We start from the raw sequence: 24602 nt of genomic DNA on the forward strand, positions 1-24602 counted from the left end.
TGTATTACTGTATTTTGTTTTTTTAATAATATAAATTCTAAATTTGCTTTCTGAGTTTGTGACCCTAGGGTGGTCTTTCTCCCTTCTGATTTGTTTTTATACTGTTCAATTCAACTTCAACCAAAAATAATTTTCAGCATTTTCATAAATGTCTGCATTTCCTGCACTAATTTGAGATCATTTCCACACTGCCATGTAGGCTCGCACGACGTGGGCAAACAACCTAGGCATTCTTTTTAACCAAATGTTGCAATTGCAATTTGTCTTGCGATTTAGAGCAAAAACACTTGGATGAACTGTTGGAATCAAAGAAATATAATGTTTATTCAAATTCTATAGATAATAGTGGGCACTTTGAATACAGTGTTTGACATGACAACGAAATGAAAATGCCAGGGAGGAGTTGTGACAGGGTAGGAACCAAAGTGTTGATAAGTGTTTCTAGGGGACCCTATAATCTTTGGCTAAATTTTTAATGTTTTTCTCTTAGATACTTAATGTAGCTAACATATTCTTGCTTTGCGTATTCCTCTTTGATTTAGAAGACACTGTTGTACAAACAACATGCTGATTTAGGTCTACACCCTCACTGGTATTATGAGGCTGTATAACTAATTACGTTTGCTATGACTCAGTGCATTTATTAGCCAGCTAACACGTGATTAGCATTAGCGGCTAACAACATTTGGGCCCGTACTTGCTAAGAGAAGCTAGCTGTTTTCAGATGTAAGAAACACTTAACTAATAGTGTAATTATAGAACGCCAGTGGATTTATATTAAAGTAGCAAAGTGGAAACGGCATTCGTTGTCATCAACATTGTTGCACGTGCTGCATTGATCATGCTGACTGAACGCAAGTGTCTCGTGGTCGAGGAACAGGAAAACATTTTTTTATATATGTATAATCTCTATGAACTCATAGGGAGGAAAGAGACGTTGAGTCCATTCTTTTTTAAGAGTTTAGCCTGGGTGACTTTACATTGTGAAGAAAGATCTGAATGTAAGTGTTTTTTGTTTTGATGAGGTCCACATCCCCAAACACTATGTATTACTAATTATATATTATATTCCTTATGGTTCTATAGAGTACAGTACTGATTATATATACTGGGTACCTTGTGGTTCTATAGAGTACAGTACTGCTTATATGTACTGGGTATCTTGTGGTTCTATAGAGTACAGTACTGATTATATATACTGGGTACCTTGTGGTTCTATAGAGTACAGTACTGCTTATATATACTGGGTATCTTGTAGTTCTATAGAGTACAGTACTGATTATATATACTGGGTACCTTGTGGTTCTATAGAGTACAGTACTGCTTATATATACTGGGTACCTTGTGGTTCTATAGAGTACAGTACTGCTTATATATACTGGGTACCTTGTGGTTCTATAGAGTACATTAATGATGATATGCTGTGTACCTTGTGGTTCTATAGAGTACAGTACTGATTATATATACTGGGTACCTTGTGGTTCTATAGAGTACATTAATTATGATATGCTGTGTACCTTGTGGTTCTATAGAGTACAGTACTGATTATATATACTGGGTACCTTGTGGTTCTATAGAGTACATTAATGATGATATGCTGTGTACCTTGTGGTTCTATAGAGTACAGTACTGATTATATATACTGGGTACCTTGTGGTTCTATAGAGTACAGTACTGATTATATATACTGGGTACCTTGTGGTTCTATAGAGTACAGTACTGATTATATATACTGGGTACCTTGTGGTTCTATAGAGTGCATTAATGATGATATGCTGTGTACCTTGTGGTTCTATATAGTACAGGAGTGATTATATATACTGGGTACCTTGTGGTTCTATAGAGTACAGTACTGATTATATATACTGGGTACCTTGTGGTTCTATAGAGTACATTAATGATGATATGCTGTGTACCTTGTGGTCCTATAGAGTACAGTACTGATTATATATACTGGGTACCTTGTGGTTCTATAGAGTACAGTACTGCTTATATATACTGTACCTTGTGGTTCTATAGAGTACATTAATGATGATATGCTGTGTACTTTGTGGTTCTATAGAGTACATTAATGATGATATGCTGTGTACCTTGTGGTTCTATAGAGTACAGTACTGATTATATATACTGGGTACCTTGTGGTTCTCTAGAGTACAGTACTGATTATATATACTGGGTACCTTGTGGTTCTATAGAGTACAGTACTGATTATATATACTGGGTACCTTGTGGTTCTATAGAGTACAGTACTGATTATATATACTGGGTACCTTGTGGTTCTATAGAGTACAGTACTGATTATATATACTGTGTACCTTGTGGTTCTATAGAGTACAGTACTGATTATATATGCTGGGTACCTTGTGGTTCTATAGAGTACAGTACTGATTATATATACTGTGTACCTTGTGGTTCTATAGAGTACAGTACTGATTATATATGCTGGGTACCTTGTGGTTCTATAGAGTACAGTACTGCTTATATGTACTGGGTACCTTGTGGTTCTATAGAGTACATTAATGATGATATGCTGTGTACCTTGTGGTCCTATAGAGTACAGTACTGATTATATATACTGGGTACCTTGTGGTTCTATAGAGTACAGTACTGATTCTATATACTGGGTACCTTGTGGTTCTATAGAGTACAGTACTGATTATAAATACTGGGTACCTTGTGGTTCTATAGAGTACAGTACTGATTATATACAGTGGGGGAAAAAAGTATTTAGTCAGCCACCAATTGTGCAAGTTCTCCCACTTAAAAAGATGAGAGAGGCCTGTAATTTTCATCATAGGTACATGTCAACTATGACAGACAAATTGAGGAAAAAAAATCCAGAAAATCACATTGTAGGATTTTTAATTAATTAATTTGCAAATTATGGTGGAAAATAAGTATTTGGTCACCTACAAACAAGCAATATTTCTGGCTCTCACAGACCTGTAACTTCTTCTTTAAGAGGCTCCTCTGTCCTCCACTCGTTACCTGTATTAATGGCACCTGTTTGAACTTGTTATCAGTATAAAAGACACCTGTCCACAACCTCAAACAGTCACACTCCAAACTCCACTATGGCCAAGACCAAAGAGCTGTCAAAGGACACCAGAAACAAAATTGTAGACCTGCACCAGGCTGGGAAGACTGAATCTGCAATAGGTAAGCAGCTTGGTTTGAAGAAATCAACTGTGGGAGCAATTATTAGGAAATGGAAGACATACAAGACCACTGATAATCTCCCTCGATCTGGGGCTCCACGCAAGATCTCACCCCGTGGGGTCAAAATGATCACAAGAACGGTGAGCAAAAATCCCAGAACCACACGGGGGGACCTAGTGAATGACCTGCAGAGAGCTGGGACCAAAGTAACAAAGCCTACCATCAGTAACACACTACGCCGCCAGGGACTCAAATCCTGCAGTGCCAGACGTGTCCCCCTGCTTAAGCCAGTACATGTCCAGGCCCGTCTGAAGTTTGCTAGAGTGCATTTGGATGATCCAGAAGAGGATTGGGAGAATGTCATATGGTCAGATGAAACCAAAATATAACTTTTTGGTAAAAACTCAACTCGTCGTGTTTGGAGGACAAAGAATGCTGAGTTGCATCCAAAGAACACCATACCTACTGTGAAGCATCTGGGTGGAAACATCATGCTTTGTGGCTGTTTTTCTGCAAAGGGACCAGGACGACTGATCCGTGTAAAGGAAAGAATGAATGGGGCCATGTATCGTGAGATTTTGAGTGAAAACCTCCTTCCATCAGCAAGGGCATTGAAGATGAAACGTGGTAGGGTCTTTCAGCATGACAATGATCCCAAACACAACGGAGGAGTGGCTTCGTAAGAAGCATTTCAAGGTCCTGGAGTGGCCTAGCCAGTCTCCAGATCTCAACCCCATAGAAAATCTTTGGAGGGAGTTGAAAGTCCGTGTTGCCCAGCGACAGCCCCAAAACATCACTGCTCTAGAGGAGATCTGCATGGAGCAATGGGCCAAAATACCAGCAACAGTGTGTGAAAACCTTTTGAAGACTTACAGAAAACGTTTGACCTGTGTCATTGCCAACAAAGGGTATATAACAAAGTATTGAGAAACTTTTGTTATTGACCAAATACTTATTTTCCACCATAATTTGCAAATAAATTCATTAAAAATCCTACAATGTGATTTTCTGGATTTTTTTTCTAATTTTGTCTGTCATAGTTGACGTGTACCTATGATGAAAATTACAGGCCTCTCTCATCTTTTTAAGTGGGAGAACTTGCACAATTGGTGGCTGACTAAATACTTTTTTCCCCCACTGTATACTGGGTACCTTGTGGTTCTATAGAGTACAGTACTGATTATATATACTGGGTACCTTGTGGTTCTATAGAGTACATTAATGATGATATGCTGTGTACCTTGTGGTTCTATAGAGTACAGTACTGATTATATATACTGGGTACCTTGTGGTTCTATAGAGTACAGTACTGATGATATATACTGGGTACCTTGTGGTTCTATAGAGTACAGTACTGATTATATATACTGGGTACCTTGTGGTTCTATAGAGTACAGTACTGATTATATATACTGGGTACCTTGTGGTTCTATAGAGTACAGTACTGATTATATATATACTGGGTACCTTGTGGTTCTATAGAGTACAGTACTGATTATAAATACTGGGTACCTTGTGGTTCTATAGAGTACAGTACTGATTATATATACATGGTACCTTGTGGTTCTATAGAGTACAGGACTGATGATATATACTGGGTACCTTGTGGTTCTATAGAGTACAGTACTGATTCTATATACTGGGTACCTTGTGGTTCTATAGAGTACAGTACTGATTATATATACTGGGTACCTTGTGGTTCTATAGAGTACAGTACTGATTATATATATACTGGGTACCTTGTGGTTCTATAGAGTACAGTACTGATTATAAATACTGGGTACCTTGTGGTTCTATAGAGTACAGTACTGATTATATATACTGGGTACCTTGTGGTTCTATAGAGTACAGTACTGATTATATATACTGGGTACCTTGTGGTTCTATAGAGTACAGTACTGATTATATATACTGTGTACCTTGTGGTTCTCCAGAGTACAGTACTGATTATATATACTGTGTACCTTGTGGTTCTCCAGAGTACACTGATGAGGAGGTCCACATCCCCAAACACTCATCAGTGATCGTCAGACGCACCCCCATCGGAGGGGTCAAACCCGCGGGCAGAACGTTCATTGTGTACGTAGCTATGACTTCATGACCCTGTATTATATACGTGATATGAGTTTGGTGGTAGCCCCGATCTCCTGTTGACGTCTGTAAACTCCACACATCAACACACTAGTATCCAGTCAAATCAGCTAAAATATTTATATTTTTAAAGTTGTCAACGCCACGTTTATGGTTGTTATTGACGTGTTTTTTTCCTGTTTGTGTTTGTAGTGACCGTTCTGACATGGCTGCCGGATCCTCCAGACCCGTATGTAACAAGCACTCTTCCATTTCCTTACTACCTCTGTCCTCTCTCTCTATAAACTCTGCTCTGATTGGTTAAACATACTGTAAAAACGCTGTTCTGATTGGTTAAGAGTTAACCCGGGTCACCAGGAAGTGAATCTTTTTAACTCTTTGAGTTGTTACGGTGATAATATTCCATGTTTTGATGTTTTTAAACTGCTACTGCTGTTCCATGTGTGTATCTCACTGTGTTTTTAATCCAGCGGTGTTTTTAAATGTCTTCAATGTGTTGATGGATCTGAGCTGTTTGACTGTGTCTATTTTATATCTGACTGTATTTCATATTGAAACCGACGGTTAGTGTGGTGTTGTAGCCTACCACTGTACAGACTCCCCTCTCTCTGTGTGTGTTGGGAAAATGCTTCATGGTCCCTACAGGCATTGATGATGGGATTATTACTGATTTTTATTGGTTATTTATTTCAAATGAATGGAAATTCTGCTTTTTTCTTTCACATGGTGTTATAGCAATGAGTTTGTGACGTATTGACTGTAAGACTAATGCATTGATTTTATGGATACCTGTGTGTGTGTGTGTGTGACTGTGTGTGTGTGTGTGGGGGGGGTAAATCAGTCAATATTTTGGTGCCTGCTCAACAGTGTTCTGAACCGAAGGTTAATTGCTGATATTTCCCTGTCCTAATGTTATTCTCCATTTTATTCTGACATTAATATGGACTGGACATAGTTGATCCTTTGTTCTCTCAACAACTTATTTTTTTACTACAAACTACTTAGAAATGCAATGCATTTTGTCTACTTTGCAAGAATTTTTTATTCTTAATTTTTAACTTAAAGGTAAACTAGGTGTAATGTATATACTATGATGAATCCACGACCATGTTTGGTACAGAGTAAAAAATAATAAAAATTAAAATACAAACATTGCAATGATGATAATAGCATTACGACATCAGAGACTATTACGACATCATTGAAATGATCTATTATGACATCACAGGGTTCTAACCGGGCTGACTGTATGGCATGGTAGGTAACCCGTGGCGACAGGGTTGTGTTTGGTTGCTGCTGTACGCTGCAGATCTGTCAATAAAGAGGTCATGTGTTCTGTTGTGAGCACGTTGCACCACCACACCAGACCCTGTGTCTTCCCTTCACGGTGACCTCTGAGCCTCCCAACCTACCAGCCTCCTGCTACGACGATGAAGACTTTATCGCTTACTAAAACCAGACCTCTCTGCACTCCCTCTCCCCCCCCCCTTCGTCCCTTGACTAGTGTTTACTACTATTGTGGAATGGTTATTGTAGTGAAAAGTATTGTTAAAAGAAATACATTTTATTATACTGTTTTTGAAGTGTTTTACATAATACGCTAGATAGATACTCCAAAGTGGACCCGTTAGCCCGTAGTCTGTTACCTAGACCAGCCTAGCTCTGGATTTAATCCTGTTAGCCCATAGTCTGTTACCTAGACCAGCCTAGCTCTGGATTTAATCCCGTTAGCCCGTAGTCTGTTACCTAGACCAGCCTAGCTCTGGATTTAATCCTGTTAGCCCCGTAGTCTGTTACCTAGACCAGCCTAGCTCTGGATTTAATCCCGTTAGCCCTTAGTCTGTTACCTAGACCAGCCTAGCTCTGGATTTAATCCTGTTAGCCCCGTAGTCTGTTACCTAGACCAGCCTAGCTCTGGATTTAATCCTGTTAGCCCGTAGTCTGTTACCTAGACCAGCCTAGCTCTGGATTTAATCCTGTTAGCCCCGTAGTCTGTTACCTAGACCAGCCTAGCTCTGGATTTAATCCTGTTAGCCCGTAGTCTGTTACCTAGACCAGCCTAGCTCTGGATTTAATCCTGTTAGCCCCGTAGTCTGTTACCTAGACCAGCCTAGCTCTGGATTTAATCCTGTTAGCCCGTAGTCTGTTACCTAGACCAGCCTAGCTCTGGATTTAATCCTGTTAGCCCGTAGTCTGTTACCTAGACCAGCCTAGCTCTGGATTTAATCCCGTTAGCCCGTAGTCTGTTACCTAGACCAGCCTAGCTCTGGATTTAATCCCGTTAGCCCGTAGTCTGTTACCTAGACCAGCCTAGCTCTGGATTTAATCCCGTTAGCCCATAGTCTGTTACCTAGACCAGCTTAGCTCTAGATTTAATCATGTTAGCCCATAGTCTGTTACCTAGATCAACCTAGCTCTGGATTTAATCCTGTTAGCCCGTAGTCTGTTACCTAGCTCTGGATTTAATCCTGTTAGCCTGTAGTCTGTTACCTAGACCAGCCTAGCACTGGATTTAATCCCGTTAGCCCGTAGTCTGTTACCTAGACCAGCCTAGCTCTGGATTTAATCCTGTTAGCCCATAGTCTGTTACCTAGATCAGCCTAGCTCTGGATTTAATCCTGTTAGCCCGTAGTCTGTTACCTAGCTCTGGATTTAATCCTGTTAGCCCATAGTCTGTTACCTAGACCAGCCTAGCTCTGGATTTAATCCTGTTAGCCCATAGTCTGTTACCTAGACCAGCCTAGCTCTGGATTTAATCTTGTTAGCCCGTAGTCTGTTACCTAGACCAGCCTAGCTCTGGATTTAATCCTGTTAGCCCGTAGTCTGTTACCTAGACCAGCCTAGCTCTGGATTTAATCCTGTTAGCCCGTAGTCTGTTACCTAGACCAGCCTAGCTCTGGATTTAACTACGACTACTACATGTGTAGCTAGCCAGGCTGTAATACCAAGTACTACTACTACAGGTGTAGCTAGCCAGGCTGTAAAACCAAGTACTACTACAGGTGTAGCTAGCCAGGCTGTAATACCTACTACTACTACAGGTGTAGCTAGCCAGGCTGTAATACCAACTACTACTACTACAGGTGTAGCTAGCCAGGCTGTAATACCTACTACTACTACAGGTGTAGCTAGCCAGGCTGTAAAACCAACTACTACTACAGGTGTAGCTAGCCAGGCTGTAAAACCAACTACTACTACAGGTGTAGCTAGCCAGGCTGTAAAACCAACTACTACTACAGGTGTAGCTAGCAAGGCTGTAGTACCAACTACTACTACAGGTGTAGCTAGCCAGGCTGTAATACCAGCTACTACTACAGGTGTAGCTAGCCAGGCTGTAATACCAACTACTACTACTACAGGTGTAGCTAGCCAGGCTGTAATACCAACTACTACTACTACAGGTGTAGCTAGCCAGGCTGTAATACCAGCTACTACTACAGGTGTAGCTAGCCAGGCTGTAAAACCAACTACGACTACTACAGGTGTAGCTAGCCAGGCTGTAATAACAACTACTACTACAGGTGTAGCTAGCCAGGCTGTAATACCAACTACTACTACAGGTGTAGCTAGCAGGCTGTAATACCATCTACTACTACAGGTGTAGCTAGCCAGGCTGTAATACCAACTACTACTACAGGTGTAGCTAGCCAGGCTGTAATACCAGCTACTACTACAGGTGTAGCTAGCCAGGCTGTAATACCAACTACGACTACTACAGGTGTAGCTAGCCAGGCTGTAATAACAACTACTACTACAGGTGTAGCTAGCCAGGCTGTAATACCAACTACTACTACAGGTGTAGCTAGCCAGGCTGTAATACCAACTACTACTACAGGTGTAGCTAGCCAGGCTGTAAAACCAACTACTACTACAGGTGTAGCTAGCCAGGCTGTAATACCATCTACTACTACAGGTGTAGCTAGCCAGGCTGTAAAACCAACTACTACTACAGGTGTAGCTAGCCAGGCTGTAATACCAACTACTACTACAGGTGTAGCTAGCCAGGCTGTAATACCAACTACTACTACAGGTGTAGCTAGCCAGGCTGTAATACCATCTACTACTACAGGTGTAGCTAGCCAGGCTGTAATACCAACTACTACTACAGGTGTAGCTAGCCAGGCTGTAATACCAACTACTACTACAGGTGTAGCTAGCCAGGCTGTAATACCAACTACTACTACTACAGGTGTAGCTAGCCAGGCTGTAATACCAACTACTACTACAGGTGTAGCTAGCCAGGCTGTAATACCAACTACTACTACTACAGGTGTAGCTAGCCAGGCTGTAATACCAGCTACTACTACTACAGGTGTAGCTAGCCAGGCTGTAAAACCAACTACTACTACAGGTGTAGCTAGCCAGGCTGTAATACCAACTACTACTACAGGTGTAGCTAGCCAGGCTGTAATAACAACTACTACTACAGGTGTAGCTAGCGAGGCTGTAATACCAACTACTACTACAAGTGTAGCTAGCCAGGCTGTAATACCAACTACTACTGCAGGTGTAGCTAGCCAGGCTGTAATACCAACTACTACTACAGGTGTAGCTAGCCAGGCTGTAATACCAACTACTACTACTACAGGTGTAGCTAGCCAGGCTGTAATACCAACTACTACTACTACAGGTGTAGCTAGCCAGGCTGTAATACCATCTACTACTACAGGTGTAGCTAGCCAGGCTGTAATACCAACTACTACTACAGGTGTAGCTAGCCAGGCTGTAGTCCCAACTACTACTACAGGTGTAGCTAGCCAGGCTGTAATACCAACTACTACTACAGGTGTAGCTAGCCAGGCTGTAATACCAACTACTACTACAGGTGTAGCTAGCCGGGCTGTAGTCCCATCTACTACTACAGGTGTAGCTAGCGAGGCTGTAGTCCCATCTACTACTACAGGTGTAGCTAGCGAGGCTGTAGTCCCATCTACTACTACAGGTGTAGCTAGCGAGGCTGTAGTCCCATCTACTACTGCTGTAGTACTAGTTTAGCTAGTTACCCCGCCCCCGTCCCTAAGCATCAGTTCCCGTGTGATTCTCTGTGTTGGTCGTCCTCCTCACATCGTATTGGAGGAGAAGGACGGTGAGGAATTGCTCTGGCTCTGCTGCGTTTGTTACAAGGCGTTCCGGGGGGGTGAGGTTTCCCCTGGGTACATATCTAGGATCAGCTTCCCTGCCACCAATCCTTACCATAACCATTAGAGTGGAAATGCAGACCTGACCCCCCAGATCAGCGTCTAGGGGAAACTTCACCCCTACACCATGGTCTTCCTGCGCCCTGATGGTCTTCTGGTCAGAACCCAAACACTGGTGTATCTTGTCCACACTGTAGTGGTTATATGAATTGACTTGGATGTATATGATCTGCTCCTCTGGCTGTGGAATGGGTGATCGATCAACTGTATGTCCTTGATTCCTCACCTCTCTCCTGCCTCCTCTAAAGACAGGTGGATGGTATCTTCTGGTCCCGATGTGTCTCTTTAAGGGGAGAGGAAGCGATGCCAGTATAATGTAGATTGAGCCGGTGTCTGCTCCCAGGCAGACGGGTGGTGATTTCCACCTTGACTGTTCTGTTCTTTATGTTACTCTTCTCCTTCAGACCGACTCTTCACCGTCCGTGTCTCTGGCCCAGCTCTCTAAGGTACTCTCCCTCTCTCCCTCTCTCTATATATCTCTTTCTCTGTCTGTCTGGGGGGGTCTTTGGGAATCACGTTGGGGTGAATTTCATTTCAACTCATTAATTCAGGGCATGAATTAAAATGTATGAATTGATTATATCACCTTTGAACTATTCCCCTCTTCTCCTCCTTCCTCTTCTTCTCCTCCTCACTTATTTTCCCCTCCTCCCTCCTCTTCCCCTCCTCCCTCCTCTTTCCCTCCTCCCTCCCTAACTCCACTCCTCCATCCCTTTCTTCTCTCTCTCCTCCTCCTCATCCCCCCTCTCCTCTCCCAGACTGCCAACCTAGCGGAGGCCAACGCATCAGAGGATGACAAGATCAGAGCCATGATGTCACAGTCCAACAGCGAATACGACCCCATACAGTGAGTTGAACACACACACACACTGGGGGTTGGGCGGTATCCAGATGGTCATACCGTCCTTCTCATCCCGGGATTGATGGTATTAACAGCACTTCCTGTTGACCGGGGCAGCTCTAGCAGGGCAGAAATTTGACGAACTGACTTTGTTGGAAAAGGTGGCATCCTATGACGGTGCCACGTTGAAAGACACTGAGCTCTTCAGTATGGGCCATTCTCTACTGTCAATGTTTTGTCTATGGAGATTGCATGGCTGTGTGCTCGGTTTTATACACCTGTCAGCAACAGGTGTGGCTGAAATAGCCGAATCCACTAATTCGAAGGGGTGTCCACATACTCTTGTTTATATATAGTGTAGGTAGGAGCTACCGAATGGCATTTTTGGTAAGTTTGGACATTTACAATCGAATGTGAACGAGAGACATTGTGCAAATGAACAAAGTTTTGATGCATCTTGTCTGAAGGAAGAACAGCACTGGCTCTGGAGCAGCATGTGGACACACTGTGTCTGTTTTGGAGTCTGGAGTCGCTACAATCAACTGCCCGATTAACTCTACGCGAAGGAGATGTGTCGCGCTGCATGGGGAAAATGGTGGTCACACCAGATATGTGATGTCTTCACTATTATTCTACAATGTAGAAAATAGTAAAACATTAAGAAAAACCCTTGAATGAGTAGGTGTTCTAAAACTTTTGACTGGTAGTGTATTAGTGAGTCACATATGAAGAACCATCTAAAGACATATTATGAGTGAGTCACATATGAAGAACCATCTAAAGATCTATTATATGAGTGAGTCACATGAAGAACCATCTAAAGACATATTATATGAGTGAGTCACATGAAGAACCATCTAAAGACATATTATATGAGTGAGTCACATGAAGAACCATCTAAAGACATATTATATGAAGAACCATCCAAAGACATATTATATGAGTGAGTCACATGAAGAACCATCTAAAGACATATTATATGAAGAACCATCTAAAGACATATTATATGAGTGAGTCACATATGAAGAACCATCTAAAGACATATTATATGAGTGAGTCACATGAAGAACCATCTAAAGACATATTATATGAGTGAGTCACATGAAGAACCATCTAAAGACATATGAGTGAGTCACATGAAGAACCATCTAAAGATCTATTATATGAGTGAGTCACATGAAGAACCATCTAAAGACATTATTATGAGTGAGTCACATGAAGAACCATCTAAAGACATATTATATGAGTGAGTCACATGAAGAACCATCTAAAGACATATTATATGAGTGAGTCACATGAAGAACCATCTAAAGACATATTATATGAAGAACCATCTAAAGACATTTATGAGTGAGTCACACATGAAGAACCATCTAAAGACATATGTCTGAAGTTATCATTTTGAAAAAGTACATTTTAAGTGGGGGAAAAAAGGGTCTGTCTGCATCAACCCATTAGAACTTGGCGCTATAAAGGGTCAATCTGCAATCCAATCACGAGCCTGAACAAATACAGACCGACCAATCAGAACACGTCTTTGCCATCTCCCTCTAAGTATGGTCTAGTCTAGCCAGCAGTAACGGCACGCAAGCAAAAACAACAACAACACTGTCAGACATCTTAAAGTACGTGTCACATCGTTGTTCAGTGATGACAGGAATTTGTCTGATCATAATACATTTCCTAATGTATTTGATGATTTATGTTCGGAGTCTATTTTGGTAAAAATTGTGTTATTCTATCAAGTCTTGTTAAACTGAACACGTCAGATTGACGTTTCAGAGCCATTAGGTTCCATCTGCTAAAAACAAAAAAACAACATGTCTCAGGATTTTCATACTCTGTACTTTAGGTGAGGACCTTTTTTTAATGGGTTATGAAAAAATAATTCACTACAAAACCATTCTGAGATCTGGGATGTGAAAACGGATGCTCAATAATATCTCAGAACTATATGCTTTGTTCAGCTAGAACCTCGTAGTCCCCCGGTCACTAAACCGTTGTCTAATTCGTTGAGGCTAACAGGCTAGCCCTTTTCATTGTTTAGTCTGCAGCGCATTTTGATGATGTCATAATTAATTAAATTCCAAATGCAAGCTTCATAACTCCATTTATCGATTTCAAGCATTTGTGACTTCCCAATAGAGCAGAATGCTTATGCTAGTAGTAGTTGTTGCTTGATGCTCCACTGCCGGTGTGCCTTGCAAAGTACAACGGTTCATATTCCTGATCACCAAACCAATTTCCCGGAGCTGCGTATTTATTTGTCAGTCCTCTCTCCCTATAATGGGACGTTTGCGCTGCACCGATCCCTGTAGCTTTACAGGAAATCAGCAATCTGTTCACTAGCTCAGTGGTTCGGAAATATTTGGACACGCGACCTCCATAAAGGAGTGGTTCAAAGCGTGCAACCAGGACCCCCCCCCCCCCCCCCCCCCCAACGTGCACGCACAAGCGCACATGTGATGCATTTTCAAAATGCAAGATACAGAAGTAAACTGTTTTACACCTGCGTTTTGGAGCTGAAATTCATTCATGTTAGCAGTCAACATTGACTAGGGATATCATGTCACATTGTCACTTCTCTGGAGTTCAGAGCAAGCGGGGCCATAGGGCATACCAGTATGCAGCGGGACCATAGGGCATACCTGTATGCAGCGGGACCATAGGGCATACCAGTATGCAGCGGGACCATAGGGCATACCAGTATGCTGCGGGACCATAGGGCATACCAGTATGCAGCGGGACCATAGGGCATACCAGTATGCAGCGGGACCATAGGGCATACCAGTATGCTGCGGGACCATAGGGCATACCAGTATGCAGCGGGACCATAGGGCATACCACCACTAGGCCTATCTAACTATCTTTAGACGTATAGCCAGGACCACCACTAGGCCTATCTAGCTATCTTTAGACGTATAGCCAGGAACACCACTAGGCCTATCTAACTATCTTTAGACGTATAGCCAGGACCACCACTAGGCCTATCTAACTATCTTTAGACGTATAGCCAGGACCACCACTAGGCCTATCTAACTATCTTTAGACGTATAGCCAGGACCACCGCTAGGCCTATCTAACTATCTTTAGCCGTATAGCCAGGACCACCACTAGGCCTATCTAACTATCTTTAGACGTATAGCCAGGACCACCACTAGGCCTATCTAACTATCTTTAGCCGTATAGCCAGGACCACCACTAGGCCTATCTAACTGTCTTTAGCCGTATAGCCAGGAACACCACTAGGCCTATCTAACTATCTTTAGACGTATAGCCAGGACCACCACTAGGCCTATCTAACTATCTTTAGCCGTATAGCCAGGACCACCACTAGGCCTATCTAACTATCTTTAGACGTATAGCCAGGACCACCACTAGGCCTGTCTAACTATCTTTTAGACGTATAGCCAGGATCACCACTGAGGTAGAGAATTATAACCCACCCAAAACTAGGCCTATCTGAAATATGAACGTGATCAATGAAGTCGCCAGGTAGCCTGTTGTTGAGGTGAAGATGCGTCCGTAGCAGATTTTGCTAAACTGAATTTGACGACGTTAATATTAACGTAGGTTAAGCTACTCTGTTTTTTTTGGCGGGAGAAAATGTAAAAAAAACAAGTGGTTTCTGGTCACTAATCTGGATATGTGCGCCCGCCATTGCTGATGACTGACTGGTCATTGGTCAACAGTCAAGACGTGCAACTTTTTTTGCTTCTGAAGCACAGAGGAGATGTTTTTTTTTTTAAACAAGAATTTGGTGCAATGCCGTAGGCCTATGTTAGTGACCAGATCGAATATGCAAAGATTTAAATATAAAATATGAATGGTAAGCTATAGCTAGCCTATATATACACACTCACGACCCCAAAACCTTCTCACTGTGCTACTGTAGCTCGCCCACCTGTGTTGATTGACAGTTTGCTGGTCCAATCAGAGGGCTGAGTGTGCGTTTCACTAGCCAATCAGTTTTTTTGTTGTTGCAAGTGCTATACTGTCTCTGGCTGCGAAAAAGAGTAGCATATTTCCCACGGAGACTCCGTGCCACAAAATGAGTGACAAAACGTTGCAAAAAAAAAACCCTGGCCAGATAATTTCCAAGTCATCGATCTCAAATCAAAGTAGAGTCCGGGAGTCTTGAGGCTCCAAGTCGTTTTTATTTTCTGTCGAGTCTCAAGTCATCAAATCTGTGACTCGAGTCAGACTGGAGTCCAAGTCGTGTGACTGGAGTCCGCATTTAGTCAACTTTAGTATAATGTTTAAACTGGGACTCAGCGGCAGGATTGAGGTCAGATATAACAGATGAGGGTGATGAAGACGGGTTTGGCTTCATGCTGTTTCAACGTGGGTCGCTACGGGACCAAAACAAGCCGACGCGTTTAGCCGCACGCTTTCAACCCTCTTTAGTTGTTTTTGAATCGGCCCAGTATTACAGTCTACTGGGTGATGGTTGACTCTGCCTTCAGTGTGTTTTCTGTGTTCCTCCTCAGTTACTCTAAGAAGGCCATCGGACCCCCTCCTGCACATTACACCTGCTATCGCTGTGGCAAGAACGGACACTACATCAAACACTGCCCCTTGCAGCTGGTACGAAGCTACATATACACTACATATACACTACATAACACTACATATACACTACATATACACTACACCTGCTATCGCTGTGGCAAGAACGGACACTACATCAAACACTGCCCCTTGCAGCTGGTACGAAGCTACATATACACTACATATACACTACATATACACTACATATACACTACATATACACTACATATACACTATACCTGCTATCGCTGTGGCAAGAACGGACACTACATCAAACACTGCCCCATGCAGCTGGTACGAAGCTACATAACACTACATATACACTACATAAACACTCACTAGCCAGTTTATTAGGTACAACCTTCTAGTACCGGGACGGACCGTCCATTTGCCTCCAAAACAGCCTGAATTCTTCGGGGCATGGATTCTACAAGTCGGAAACGTTCCACAGGGATGTCAGTCCGTGCTGACGCGATGGCGTCATGCAGTTGCTGCAGATTGGATGGCGGTACACACGGCCACCAGCCTGTACCGTTGACACCAGGCAGGATGGGTCCATGGACTCATGCTGCTTACACCAAATCCTGACACTGCCATGAGCATGACGCAACAGGGACCGGGGGTTAGTCCAACCAGGCGATGTTTTTTCCTCCGTTCTCGGTAAACCCTGGACGCTATCGTGCATAAAAAGCCCAGGATGGCAGCCGTTTCTGAGATACCGTCACCTATGATCACACCAAATCAAATTTTATTGGCCACATGCGCCGAATACAACAGGTGCAGACATTACAGTCAAATGGTCCGGGTAGCCATGATTGGTTAGAGGGCTATAAAACGGCAGCCATCTTCTCCGGCGCCATTCTTATCGCCATTCTATCCACGCTCAGTCGCTCAGGTCACTCGTTTTGCCCGTTGTAACGTTAGATCGAAAAGTAACTGGATGCCTGTCTGCCTGCTTTATATAGCGAGCCACAGCCATGTGACTCACTGTCTATAGGAGCGATAAATAACATTCTCGAACAGGGTGGTGTACCTAATAAACTGGCCGGTGAGTGTACACTTCATATACACTACACCTGCAATCGCTGTGGCAAGAACGGACACTACAGCAAACACTGCCCCTTGCAGCTGGTACGAAGCTACATATACACTACATATACACTACATAACACTACATATACACTACATATACACTACATAACACTACACCTGCTATCGCTGTGGCAAGAACGGACACTACATCAAACACTGCCCCTTGCAGCTGGTACGAAGCTACATATACACTACATATACACTACATATACACTACATAACACTACATATACACTACATATACACTACATAACACTACATGCTATCGATGTGGCAAGAACGGACACTACATCAAACACTGCCCCATGCAGCTGGTACGAAGCTACATAACACTACATATACACTACATAACACTACACCTGCTATCGCTGTGGCAAGAACGGACACTACATCAATCACTGCCCCATGCAGCTGGTATGAAGCTACATAACACTACATATACACTACATAACACTACATATACACTACATAACACTACATATACACTACATATACACTACACCTGCTATCGCTGTGGGAAGAACGGACACTACATCAAACACTGCCCCATGCAGCTGGTACGAAGCTACATAACACTACATATACACTACATAACACTACATAACACTACACCTGCTATCGCTGTGGCAAGAACGGACACTACATCAAACACTGCCCCATGCAGCTGGTACGAAGCTACATAACACTACATATACACTACATAAACACTCACTAGCCAGTTTATTAGGTACAACCTTCTAGTACCGGGACGGACCGTCCATCTGCCTCCAAAACAGCCTGAATTATTCGGGGCATGGATTCTACAAGTCGGAAACGTTCCACAGGGATGTCAGTCCGTAGTTGCTGCAGATTGGATGGCGGTACACACGGCCACCAGCCTGTACCGTTGACACCAGGCAGGATGGGTCCATGGACTCATGCTGCTTACACCAAATCCTGACACTGCCATCAGCATGACGCAACAGGGACCGGGGATTAGTCCAACCAGGCGACGTTTTTTCCTACGTTCTCGGTAAACCCTGGACGCTATCGTGCATAAAAAGCCCAGGATGGCAGCCGTTTCTGAGATACCGTCACCTATGATCACACAAAATCAAATTTTATTGGCCACATGCGCCGAATACAACAGGTGCAGACATTACAGTCAAATGGTCCGGGTAGCCATGATTGTTTAGAGGGCTATAAAACGGCAGCCATCTTCTCCGGCGCCATTCTTATCGCCATTCTTTCCACGCTCAGTCGCTCAGGTCACTCGTTTTGCCCGTTGTAACGTTAGATCGAAAAGTAACTGGATGCCTGTCTGCCTGATTTATATAGCGAGCCACAGCCATGTGACTCACTGTCTATAGGAGCGATAAATAACATTCTCGAACAGGGTGGTGTACCTAATAAACTGGCCGGTGAGTGTACACTTCATATACACTACACCTGCAATCGCTGTGGCAAGAACTGACACTACAGCAAACACTGCCCCATGCAGATGGTACGAAGCTACATAACACTACATATACCCTACATATACGCTACATAACACTACATAACACTACATATACATTACATAACACTACACCTGCTATCGCTGTGGCAAGAACGGACACTACATCAAACACTGCCCCATGCAGATGGTACGAAGCTACATAACACTACATAACACTACATATACACTACATATACACTACATATACGCTACATAACACTACATATACACTACATAACACTACACCTGCTATCGCTGTGGCAAGAACGGACACTACATCAAACACTATCCCCATGCAGATGGTTCAATGTTATATATTCGCTACATAAGACTACATACAGTCCCTTCAGGAAGTCTTCACACCCCTTGACTTGTTCCACTTGTTGTTGTGTTACAGCCTGAATTTAAAATTGATTCAATTGAGATTTTCTTGTCACTGGCCTACACACAATACCCCATAATGGAAGTGGAATTATGTTTTTTGAAATTTTTAACAAATTAATTAAAAATGTAAAGCTGAAATGTCTTGAGACAGTAAGGATTCAACTCCTTTTGTTATGGCAAGCCTAAATATGTTCAGAAGTAAAAATGTACTTACCAAGTCACATAAGTTGCATGGATTTTAACATGTTTAACATGTTTTTTGAATGATTACCACATCTCTGTACCCCAAACATACAATTATCTGTGAGGTCCCTCAGTGAATTTCAAACAAAGATTAAACCACAAATACCAGAGGTTTTCTAATGCCTCGCAAAGAAGGGCACCTATTGGTAGATGGGTAAACAAATCAAAATAAAGCAGACTTTTAATATCCCTTTTAGCATATGGAAGTTATTAATTACACTTTGGATGGTGTATTAATACACCCAGTCACTACAAAGATACAGGCGTCCTTCCTAACTCAGTTGCCAGAGAGGAAGGAAACCGCTCAGGGATTTCACCATGAGGCCAATGGTGACTTTAAAACAGTTTAATGATCTGTGATAGAAAACTACATATACACTACATAACAGTACATATACACTACATAACAGTACATATACGTTACCCCTGTGGCAAGAACGGTCACTACATCAAACACTGCCCCATGCAGATGGTACGACACTACATAACATGACATAACACTACATATACACTACATAACATGACATAACCCTACATAACCCTACATATACACTACATAACCCTACATATACACTACATAACATGACATAACACTACATAACATTACATAACCCTACATATACACTACATAACATGATAAACCCTACATATACACTACATAACATGACATAACCCTACATATACACTACATAACATGACATATACACTACATAACATGACATAACCCTACATATACACTACATAACATGACATAACCCTACATATACACTACATAACATGACATAACCCTACATATACACTACATAACATGACATATACACTACATAACATGACATAACCCTACATATACACTACATAACATGACATAACCTTACATATACACTACATAACATGACATAACCTTACATATACACTACATAGCCCTACATATACACTACATAACATGACATAACCCTACATATACACTACATAACATGACATAACCTTACATATACACTACATAACATTACATAACCCTACATATACACTACATAGCCCTACATATACACTACATAACATGACATAACCCTACATATACACTACATAACATTACATAACCCTACATATACACTACGTAACATTACATGCTCTGTGTTGTAGGATAAGAGTGTGGAGGCTCCTAAGCCAGTCAGGACCAGTAAGGGGATCCCTCAGAGCTTTATGGTGAAGGCTGAACCAGGAACTAAAGGAGCCATGTTGACCAGCACTGGAGAATACGCTATCCCTGCTATAGACGCGTAGGTACCACCCAAACACACCATGTTGACCAGCCCTGGAGAATACACTATCCCTGCTATAGACGCGTAGGTACCACCCACACACACCATGTTGACCAGCCCTGGAGAATACACTATCCCTGATATAGACGGGTAGGTACCACCCACACACCCACCATGTGGACCAGCCCTGGAGAATACACTATCCCTGCTATAGACGGGTAGGTACCACACACCATGTTGACCAGCCCTGGAGAATACACTATCCCTGCTATAGACGCGTAGGTACCACCCACACACACCATGTTGACCAGTCCTGGAGAATACACTATCCCTGCTATAGACGGGTATGTACAACACACCATGTTGACCAGCCCTGGAGAATACACTATCCCTGATATAGACGGGTAGGTACCACCCACACACCCACCATGTGGACCAGCCCTGGAGAATACACTATCCCTGCTATAGACTGCTATAGACGGGTATGTACAACACACCATGTTGACCAGCCCTGGAGAATACACTATCCCTGCTATAGACGGGTATGTACCGCACTTTAATATAATGTGTGCATTCCAGGGAGGTCTATGCTCTGGGGGAAGAAGGAGAGTGTAGATAATATAATGTGTGTATTCCAGGGAGGTCTATGCTCTGGGGGAAGAAGGAGAGTGTAGATAATATAATGTGTGTATTCCAGGGAGGTCTATGCTCCGGGGGAAGAAGGAGAGTGTAGATAATATAATGTGTGTATTCCAGGGAGGTATATGTTCTGGGGGGAAGAAGGAGAGTGTAGATAATATAATGTGTGTATTCCAGGGAGGTCTCTGGGGGAAGAAGGAGAGTGTAGATAATATAATGTGTGTATTCCAGGGAGGTCTATGCTCTGGGGGAAGAAGGAGAGTGTAGATAATATAATGTGTGTATTCCAGGGAGGTCTATGCTCCGGGGGAAGAAGGAGAGTGTAGATAATATAATGTGTGTATTCCAGGGAGGTCTATGCTCCGGGGGAAGAAGGAGAGTGGAGATAATATAATGTGTGTATTCCAGGGAGGCCTCTGGGGGAAGAAGGAGAGTGTAGATAATATAATGTGTGTATTCCAGGGAGGTCTATGTTCTGGGGGAAGAAGGAGAGTGTAGATAATATAATGTGTGTATTCCAGGGAGGTCTATGTTCTGGGGGAAGAAGGAGAGTGGAGATAATATAATGTGTGTATTCCAGGGAGGTCTATGCTCTGGGGGAAGAAGGAGAGTGGAGATAATATAATGTGTGTATTCCAGGGAGGTCTATGTTCTGGGGGAAGAAGGAGAGTGTAGATAATATAATGTGTGTATTCCAGGGAGGCCTATGCTCTGGGGGAAGAAGGAGAGTGTATATAATATAATGTGTGTATTCCAGGGAGGCCTATGCTCCGGGGGAAGAAGGAGAGTGTAGATAATATAATGTGTGTATTCCAGGGAGGTCTATGCTCCGGGGGAAGAAGGAGAGTGGAGATAATATAATGTGTGTATTCCAGGGAGGTCTATGCTCTGGGGGAAGAAGGAGAGTGTAGATAATATAATGTGTGTATTCCAGGGAGGTCTATGTTCTGGGGGAAGAAGGAGAGTGGAGATAATATAATGTGTGTATTCCAGGGAGGTCTATGTTCTGGGGGAAGAAGGAGAGTGTAGATAATATAATGTCTGTATTCCAGGGAGGTCTATGCTCCGGGGAAGAAGGAGAGTGTAGATAATATAATGTGTGTATTCCAGGGAGGTCTATGCTCTGGGGGAAGAAGGAGAGTGGAGATAATATAATGTGTGTATTCCAGGGAGGTCTATGCTCCGGGGGAAGAAGGAGAGTGGAGATAATATAATGTGTGTATTCCAGGGAGGTCTATGTTCTGGGGGGAAGAAGGAGAGTGTAGATAATATAATGTGTGTATTCCAGGGAGGCCTATGCTCTGGGGAAGAAGGAGAGTGTAGATAATATAATGTGTGTATTCCAGGGAGGTCTATGCTCTGGGGGAAGAAGGAGAGTGGAGATAATATAATGTGTGTATTCCAGGGAGGTCTATGTTCTGGGGGAAGAAGGAGAGTGGAGATAATATAATGTGTGTATTCCAGGGAGGCCTATGCTCTGGGGGAAGAAGGAGAGTGGAGATAATATAATGTGTGTATTCCAGGGAGGCCTATGCTCTGGGGGAAGAAGGAGAGTGGAGATAATATAATGTGTGTATTCCAGGGAGGCCTCTGGGGGAAGAAGGAGAGTGTAGATAATATAATGTGTGTATTCCAGGGAGGTCTATGCTCCGGGGGAAGAAGGAGAGTGTAGATAATATAATGTGTGTATTCCAGGGAGGTCTATGCTCTGGGGGGAAGAAGGAGAGTGTAGATAATATAATGTGTGTATTCCAGGGAGGTCTATGTTCTGGGGGAAGAAGGAGAGTGTAGATAATATAATGTGTGTATTCCAGGGAGGTCTATGCTCCGGGGGAAGAAGGAGAGTGTAGATAATATAATGTGTGTATTCCAGGGAGGTCTATGTTCTGGGGGAAGAAGGAGAGTGTAGATAATATAATGTGTGTATTCCAGGGAGGTCTATGCTCTGGGGGAAGAAGGAGAGTGTAGATAATATAATGTGTGTTATTCCAGGGAGGCCTATGCTCCGGGGGAAGAAGGAGAGTGTAGATAATATAATGTCTGTATTCCAGGGAGGTCTATGCTCTGGGGAAGAAGGAGAGTGTAGATAATATAATGTGTGTTTTCCAGGGAGGCCTATGCTCTGGGGAAGAAAGAGCGCCCCCCCTTTGTTCCACGTGAAGCGTCATCGTCTGAAGATGAGGCTGATCCAATCCCCGATGAGCTGCTCTGCCCCATCTGTAATTAACTCATTTATTATTATTATTATTATTACATTTAATTATACACTTTGTTTATTGGTTTGGTTTCATTTAACTATGAGATTTTTTTTTTGGCAAAAGACCAGAAATGACATCTGAGCAGCGATTTGTTGTTGAGACGTCTTTTTAAAACCACTTCCTTGAATCATTTGAATGTTCTGTCTTCTAAAATGTCTTCCAGGTAACGACCTGATGAATGATGCTGTGGTCATACCCTGCTGCGGAAACTCCTACTGCGACGACTGTGAGTTAATACAGGAGCTTTCTATACCCTGCTGCGGTATCTCCTACTGCGACGACTGTGAGTTAATACAGGAGCTTTCTATACCCTGCTGTGGAAATTCCTACTGCGACGACTGTGAGTTAATACAGGAGCTTTCTATACCCTGCTGCGGTATCTCCTACTGCGACGACTGTGAGTTAATACAGGAGCTTTCTATACCCTGCTGCGGTATCTCCTACTGCGACGACTGTGAGTTAATACAGGAGCTTTCTATACCCTGCTGTGGAAATTCCTACTGCGACGACTGTGAGTTAATACAGGAGCTTTCTATACCCTGCTGCGGTATCTCCTACTGCGACGACTGTGAGTTAATACAGGAGCTTTCTATACCCTGCTGCGGTATCCCCTACTGCGACGACTGTGAGTTAATACAGGAGCTTTCTAACTTTTCTTGGCAAACTGGCGACCCAGGGACCCCGATCATATGTTAGCATAAATATCATCAGCTGAAAGGTAAATCAACATTTTTGAAATGAATAGATTCATTATTTTTGACCTTCCCACAGTTCATTGGAAGATTAAAAAAAAAAAAATTTAGTCATTTAGCAGACGCTCTTAACCCTAATTGCTCCTGTAAGTCGCTCTGGATAAGTGCCTTGCTTAAGGGCATATCGACAGATTTTTCACCTTGTTGGCTCGGGGATTAGAACCAGCGACCTTTTCGGTTACTGGCACAACGCTCTTACCCACTAAGCTACCTGCCGCCCCCCCCGCCCTAAGTTAGTGTAAACTCTAACTTAGGGTTCTATTCAGTCCCTAGCGCTGATGATCCGCTTCACAGCGCGATTGACAATCAAAGGCAACGTTCCCACGGTTGCGGAGACTGCGTTCACGGTAAACGCTGCATTTGTCGTCACAATCGGAAATGACCTTAACGTTTTTTCTGCGGAGACGGATTGAATCCGGCCCGTAGGTATCTTGGCGTCGAAAGATTCTGCAATTCAAAATGGAAAAAATGCATTGAAATACAACATTTTTGCAGTTTTGAAGCTAATTTCCTGCAATTCTACACAGTTTGGCATGGACCGGAGAGATAATTTTGCGGTTTTAAAGCTAATTCCCTGCAATTCTTTGCGTTTTGCCAATGGCTAATGCTGTGTTCCTCGGCTCAAACATTGGAACAAAATCAATGTCCCCTGAATACC

General features: G+C 42.8%; 1 protein-coding gene across 1 annotated transcript in view; it reads left to right on the plus strand.

Annotated features, from left to right (window-relative positions):
• Positions 1–4882: 4882 nt before the first annotated feature.
• The window catches only part of LOC311126581 (uncharacterized protein), a gene marked incomplete at its 5' end in the record, with an annotated part of 34067 nt that continues 14347 nt past the window's right edge, over positions 4883–24602 (plus strand). Inside the window, 8 exons of the mRNA XM_084200572.1 lie at positions 4883–5238; positions 5443–5479; positions 10853–10894; positions 11207–11295; positions 15780–15876; positions 20177–20313; positions 23044–23153; positions 23356–23418. Coding sequence (XP_084056698.1) covers positions 4883–5238; positions 5443–5479; positions 10853–10894; positions 11207–11295; positions 15780–15876; positions 20177–20313; positions 23044–23153; positions 23356–23418 — 931 coding nt within the window. The remainder of the gene's footprint in view (positions 5239–5442; positions 5480–10852; positions 10895–11206; positions 11296–15779; positions 15877–20176; positions 20314–23043; positions 23154–23355; positions 23419–24602) is intronic.

Source organism: Coregonus lavaretus, assembly GCF_964263955.1.
Source record: "Coregonus lavaretus genome assembly, contig: HAP1_SCAFFOLD_1057, whole genome shotgun sequence".
Lineage (NCBI taxonomy): Eukaryota > Metazoa > Chordata > Actinopteri > Salmoniformes > Salmonidae > Coregonus > Coregonus lavaretus.